This window comes from Amyelois transitella, chromosome 3 (assembly GCF_032362555.1).
Source record: "Amyelois transitella isolate CPQ chromosome 3, ilAmyTran1.1, whole genome shotgun sequence".
NCBI classification, from domain to species: domain Eukaryota; kingdom Metazoa; phylum Arthropoda; class Insecta; order Lepidoptera; family Pyralidae; genus Amyelois; species Amyelois transitella.
The window spans coordinates 3,257,015-3,264,139 of NC_083506.1; the positions used below are offsets into that span (position 1 = coordinate 3,257,015).

The window sequence follows — 7,125 nt, forward strand, 5'->3', positions numbered from 1 at the left end:
TAAACCTACAGCTTATAGTGCCTTCTTAAGCATAAAATCATGTTTATTTTTACTATAAGTATATGTATTATATTGCAATACTTTGCAATTTGTTATTGTATTATATTGTATTGACTTAGATCTCAAATCTTACAACGTTACACATATTTGATTATCTATTGTGACATTTGACGAATCGACTTTTCTTAGAACAATCTGTTTTACAAATGATTGTGAGATATTATTTATCATGAAAATACTTGAGGATGATATAAATCAAAATATGAGTCGTAAATATATTTATTTATAAAAATTACTACTAATTTGTAATGAATTTGCAAATTCAATTCGAACAAACTTTACAAATATGAGTGAAATTACTTCCATACCGTTACAAAACTTAAATAAAGATTTCGACATGAAATCAATACAAGTTCGGAAAATTATATTACTACTTAAATCTACAAAACTCTTTTCTATGAAAGAATTTGAGATGAATGGAAGTTGCTTAAAATCGTGAACAACGATATTATTAGGAAAGTGTACCCAACGGCGGTCGATGCCGAATCTGGTTCTCCATCATCACCGTCACCATCACCTTCTCCACTGCCATCTCCATCTTCTTCACCATCACCATCACCTTCTCCACTACCATCTCCATCTCCTTCACCATCACCATCACCTTCTCCACTGCCATCTCCATCTCCATCTCCTTCGCCATCACCTTCACCTTCTCCACTGCCCTCTCCGTCTTCTCCACCATCTTCGTCTTCATCACCGGACCCGTCTTCGTCTTCATCACCGTCCCTTTCACCTAAAGTCCATTTGCCTTCTGCGTCTAAGAAATGCTCATCGTAAATATCATCCCAAAAGTTAACGGTAGCAGGATGAGGATCTTGTAATAAAATCTCTAAAGTAGTACCGATTTCATTCGTTACTTCACCGTCAATAAAATGTAAGTAATATGGATTATCTACTGTAAATGGCTGCCAATCTAATTGAAAAAAGTCACTGGTAGGAACTCTGAAACAAATAGATACAAAAGTATTATATACGTTATTATCTGTATCTCTCTCTAAATTGTTATTCTTTTATAATCTTTTCCAGTTAAAATAAATATTTTTATACACCTATATAACATTCACTCATAATTACTTAAAACTTACCCAGTCTTTGCAAAATTTGTCCATCTTCGTACAAGGATGTCACGAACAGTAAGGTCTTTTACAGAGACTGTTTCATCCGGCGTATCGTAAAACAAATAGGCAAGCTCTTCACTGTGACCTGCTGAATCGATTTCAAGAGGTCCTACAAATGGCTGCCCTAATCTTCCTTTGTAAGAAAACTGATATAAATATAGCGGAGCAGCAGTTACAGTAGATCGAAGACGAGCTTCGCGTATAGTAGACACTAAAATCATGGTGTCTCCATGATATCTTAAATATTCACTAATATCAATTCTATTATCATCTCCAAAGTAGAACCGGCTAATTTCATTCGCAATTTGCGTTTTTTGTTCTTCATTATCAAATTGTAAGTCTGATTGTATAAAATCTGTGAAATCAGTTTCCATTTTTTTCATCCAGTCCGATTCCAACGCCTCTACGGATCTTATAGTGCCCTCCTGATCAACAAATCCAGTCATAAATGGGATTTGTAAGAAATCCCCATCATTTAGAGCTTGATAAGGTGATTTAGTTAAGAATGGAACGACGTTTTCTATATCTTCCCTCTCTACACAAGGAGCAAATGCTAATGAATTGTGAGTAAGGTCTAATTCATTTATAATGGCCATTAAAGCGGCTACACTAGTTCTAGTAAAAACTTCTGAAAGAGTTTCGATATCATCAACAGTATGTCCTAGAGCCTCTGCAACCTGCACAGCATATTCCAAGTTATCACGTGTTACTGCCCATGGAGCAAATGCATTTCCGCTCTGTGAAATTGCTTTATGAACTAATCCTTGGGCTGAAGGAGACATTGTGATTAAATCGACAGCTGCAGCACCACTACCATGTCCAACTAACGTTATATCTTGAGGATTTCCACCAAAAGCAATTATATTATCTTGGACCCATCGTAATCCAGCAACAATATCTTTTAATCCAGCATTACCAGGAGCTGTTTCGGTACCAAGACAAAGAAAACCCAATACAGATTCACGGAAATTAAGTGACACTACAATTACATCTTGTTCTATAAAGTTTGCAAATGTCAATTCTTGTTCATAGACAGAGTTAAATTCTACGCCTCTAATCCAAACCATAACAGGAAGAAAACTTTCTCTGTTGAGTGTAGGAGTGTAGATATTGGCTACTAAACAGTCTTCGGTTCCTTCGTAACCGACTCCCAGAGCACGAACGCATTTAATATTTTTTCTATTGGCTATGAAATTATCTTGAAACTTTGGAGGTGGTGAAGGAGCCTGAAAATTTGAAGTATTATTATGATATGGAAATTATTATTCAATTGAATTATCATTACTTGCATTTTCACGTCTCGTGAGACCATGACCCTGGATTTGGTACGTAGTCAGGAATTTATATTCCCGCCTGATCTCCGATAATTGCTACCGACTAGTTGCTAGAATATGTAAGTTCCTCACGATGATTTCCCTCACTTTAAAATATAACGGTTAGCAATCAAACTAATGAAACGACTCGGAAAAAAGTAATTGATGTGATGACGTGTTCGTGGCAAGTTAAGGACCTGTGCATTGTACTTTTTTATTCATAACTTAACCATTCAAATTCAAGAGTGATTAATAAAAACATACATATCATTACGCCTATATCCCTTGCGGGGTAGACAGAGCGATCAGTCTTGGAAAGACTGAAAGGCCACGTTCAGCTGTGTTTGGTTTAATGATAGAATTGAGATTCAAATAGTGAAAGGTTGCTAGCACATCGCCTAAAAGAATCCCAAGTTTGTAAGCCGATCCCTTAGTCGCCTTTTACGACATCAATGGGATGGGATGGAGAAGAGTCCTTTTCTTTTTTTCTATTGGTAAGTACCGGGAACCACACTTTATAAAAACAAAAATAGAATACAAATTTGAAGTTGAAAATGGTAAACTGTAGCTGTAACTTCATGAAATGTAAATTACCTTAAACCGATGACTACCAGATGTGGAGTCGGCGTAGGGTATTCCATGAAACTCAAAGTAACCTCCGTTAGCCGCCACAGAACCAACAACAGTTCCTTGAGATATTGTCACTTCAGGATCTTGTTCCACATCTTGAGCAAAGGCTACAAGAACCACAGTACATAAGACACCTAATGTTGCCCACATGTTTACATAAGACGCATACAATTCAGACTAAAGTTAGAATTGAAACTTCGAGATGACTATATAGATTAGATTAAAATCATCAGTCAGGTTAATCTTGGATTGATTATGTCAAATCAAGATCGAGAGACAGGTGACGCGTTTTGTGGCATATTTGAATAATGTGTTATCAATTTATTTGTGGTCTTAAAATTCCAATATTAGGATGATCCACTTCATGTTATTGCCTTCTACCTGGTCCTCTACTTGTTATTCTAAGTCACCCCGACGTTTGGGTTAATTGAGAGATGATTCAGTCTTACTTATCTCCCTTTTATGTGTTCATTTCAAAGTCGCTGTATCAAGTAACTTGAAAACTACACTGAACTATTTTTTTTGCAATTTTAGTAACATTTAAGCGCAAAATTTCAGTAGAATAAGTCTAATGTACCTTTGCAAAACCGTTAGAATTTCATAAAAACTTTAAGAAATTTAAATGAGGTCACCGACCCCATCAACGGCGCCGAGAAAAAAATTGTCCCTTCTTGAGACCCGATCATTTACCATGGTAATTATTTCGAACTCAAACATTGTCCAATTAAGGTTCATTTTGTATTTTATGGTCTCTTTTTTCAGCGGTTTCTTAAGGGGGTTGGGTGTTACGTGTGCGGAGGGGATAGGGGGAGAGGAGAGGGTTCAAAACGTGCGCCACATGTGGTTGCGTCGCTTTGTCTTCATGAGAATTTCTGATTCATTGGCTTTTGGCATATATATTTAAAGTTTTTATTATGAGCCAAAACATGTTGTCATATTACTATCATTTCGGTCATATTTTATATTTATTTTAGGATCACTTGCTGAAAATATCGATGTATACTGTTCCCATAATTGGCTCTGCCTACCCCTTACTGCTTTGAAGTCGATTCTGGCTGAATTGGTTGTAAAGTACATGACCCAAAGACAAACAGTCGCTTTCCATAAAAAAAAACTAAGATACTTATCAAACCATTCATTTACTAGATACTATTTACTTACAAAATACCTTTAATTTTAATTTGGGGTTCAAAGATTATATTCAAGTAAAACATTCAACATCTTTTTACAAGATAAAGTGAAACAAAAACTGAAAGTGGAATAAAATTGACAGACAAAATTTCTTCTAAATTATGTTACCGTCTCCCGGATTGGTGCGGGATGCTGCGACCAACATGTGTGCCACCACGTGGGATCTCAGGCAAAAAAAACAAAACCATGAGTAGCTTAACTACCATCTTAATTGCAGAGCAGTATAGACTTAAAGCTCTTTGTTTCAAAGATACAATTCCTAACAAAAGTTACATTAAGATAAGATTGTCTTCCAGTATTTAATGTTACCTTGTGGGAGACACCGTCAAAACGAAAGGTTAAATGCGCAGCACATTGTAGAATGTGCATCAGATGATAATAAAAATGTTTAAAAAAATATTTAGGCCACACGGACACGATTTGTGTCAATTTGATAACGGTGAAATTATCGCCACCGATGTTTTTATTTTGCAAACAATATTGGATAGGATGTCCAATTGTCCATTGGAAACAGATAAATGACCGTCATGAGTCATTTATCATATTATTATTTTGTCGGAAATTTTCAGTAGGCATACAATGTGTTATGAGAAAATTTTGAATGTGTGATGGTGTTAAGGTGACTAAGCTAAAAAAGAATTTTTACATCTTGCTATTTTTTTACCTATTGTGTTCCTTGAAACTTGAAACTTACACATTTTAGTGCTGGTCAAGGTTCTCGTCAATATTTTACAAGCCAGGAACGTCAATAAACTAATGTGTAAAATTTTAATTCCTGTTAGATCATATAATTCTGGAATGAGATAAGACATGAAGACAATGAAATAATTATAATATCCAAAATCAAAAACTAATTAAAGTTACCTAAAAGTAGATTTTCTCGGCATCATAAGAGAGGTGATTTACTATTAGATCATCCATAAAACCATACAATAAAATAAATGAATATCCTAGCGTTTGCCCGCGGCCCCGTTTGTGTAAAATGAAATCCCCGTTCCAGGGGAATTTCGGAAAATCCTCTCTTAGTGCACCCTTAGACCAGAAAAGCAACATACATGCTAAATTTCAAAGTTTTAGAGCGCTTTGTTCTGTGCGTTGTCACTCACGATGAAACGGAAAAGTTTAATATTAAATATATTAATGAATGTACCAAATTCACAGTCCAATTTCTGAAATTCAGCATTGCACCACGGTTGCACTTCAGTGCATTAAACCCAGAGCGTGCGTCGAGGGGAGTTCTCCCAAAATAGATCTTGGATTCTCCACGTAGCGCTGATTGGGCCCGGCACGCGACTATTTGTTGCTAGACTGTTGCGTTAAAATTTCTACCGGCCATACACACCCTTGCGTCAGTTTTACTAATTGTCTCTATATTACCAATGACCTTATGTTAGAACAGCTAGTGATCTGGATGACTCGATACATACATACATGTATTTCATGCACATAATGACGTTTTTATCTCTTACGGCGTAGAAAGAGCTAACAGTCTCGTAAGAACTGAAAGACTACGCCCAGCTGGATGGCTCAATGACATTTGAGTCTCAATTCCAGCTGAACTAGAACTTTTTATGGCTTCTGTATTTTCGGGAGTTTGGGCTCATGAGGAAAAAAGACGTGGTCATAAGTAGGTATTTCCTTGAAATGTTGACTCACTCACTCAAAACTCAGCCCCCAAAATTTATACCCAAAGGTGCAGTCTTTTGAAAAATGTCTAATCTAATATGAAATTCAGGGCTTATTCTCATAAAATAAATAATACAAACAGTCAAATTCAAAGTGAGCGAACAAAGAAGTACCTATAGACAGACTGCCTCTTTTAATATGAAATCGAGCGAAAAAATGAAAACAAAAAAGTTATTATAAAATTTAGCATACAGCCAATCAGTTAACTGTAAAGTTACTAGATAAATACAAAAATCTATAAGTACATACATATAATAAGTATTTGTATAAAGCAAATGCAATAAAAAATGCCGTTGGAAGTGACCAATTAAAAAAGTAAAGAAAATAAACTAAACGTATACTTAGCATCATTTATTAACACTTCTAGCATACTGTCGGTTCCCACCTTCTCGGCATCGATTCTAACTTCAAAGGTTTATTCTGACGAATTAAAATGTCCACACCGAATTTTTGTCTCGTGTTGAAACGTTACTTTAAGGTACCTACCTGACATAAAAAAATACGTGCTTCTACTTTCTCATAAATCTTCTCTTTGAAAAAAAGATGAAACGACATAAGTTAAATAATACATGCCTACATACATTAAATCAGGTCTATATGCCTTGCGGGGTAGACAGAGCCAACAGCCTTGAAAAGTCGTACAGCTGTTTGACTTAATGATAGAACTGAGATTCAAATAGTGAGAGGTTTCTAGTCCATCTTCTAAAAGAAGAAACGCAAGTTTATAAGCTAATCCCTTAGTCGCCTTTTACGATATCAATGAGAAAGAGATGAAGTGGTCTTATTCTTGTTTTTTTTGGTGTCAGGAGACACACGACACCAATAAAGTTATACAATACATTCCGGTAATAATACCTTACGTGCCGTGTAGGAAAATATGGAATAAGTTTCCAGAATAAGCCTTATGTTTACGATTACCGTATGGAAATTTCATTTTGTAATTAGATAGAAAGTGTTATTAAAATGGTGTTACCCACATGATTACACGTATTACCTGAATCGCTGTTACATTGATTTTAATTTCGCGAAATGTTCGGACGATATTTGTACTCCCTTAAATTGCACCAGAGTATAAATTCTAGAGCTATATAGATTAATATCTAGTTTATGATAGAATATAAAAAAAA

General features: G+C 35.5%; 1 protein-coding gene across 2 annotated transcripts; it reads right to left on the reverse strand.

Annotated features, from left to right (window-relative positions):
* Positions 1–263: 263 nt before the first annotated feature.
* LOC106133544 (venom carboxylesterase-6) lies at positions 264–3,314 on the reverse strand. Of its 2 annotated transcripts, XM_060949947.1 has the most exons (4): positions 3,086–3,314; positions 1,146–2,404; positions 710–1,002; positions 264–661 (listed from the first exon to the last, which is right to left on the reverse strand). In XM_060949947.1, exons 1-4 carry the CDS (start codon positions 3,269–3,271, stop codon positions 456–458), a joined length of 1,944 nt encoding a protein of 647 aa, XP_060805930.1. In that variant the 5' UTR covers positions 3,272–3,314; the 3' UTR covers positions 264–455. The 2 variants fall into 2 exon arrangements, with proteins under 2 accessions (XP_060805930.1, XP_013188770.2); XM_013333316.2 differs by having other exon boundaries at positions 264–1,002.
* Positions 3,315–7,125: the final 3,811 nt, after the last annotated feature.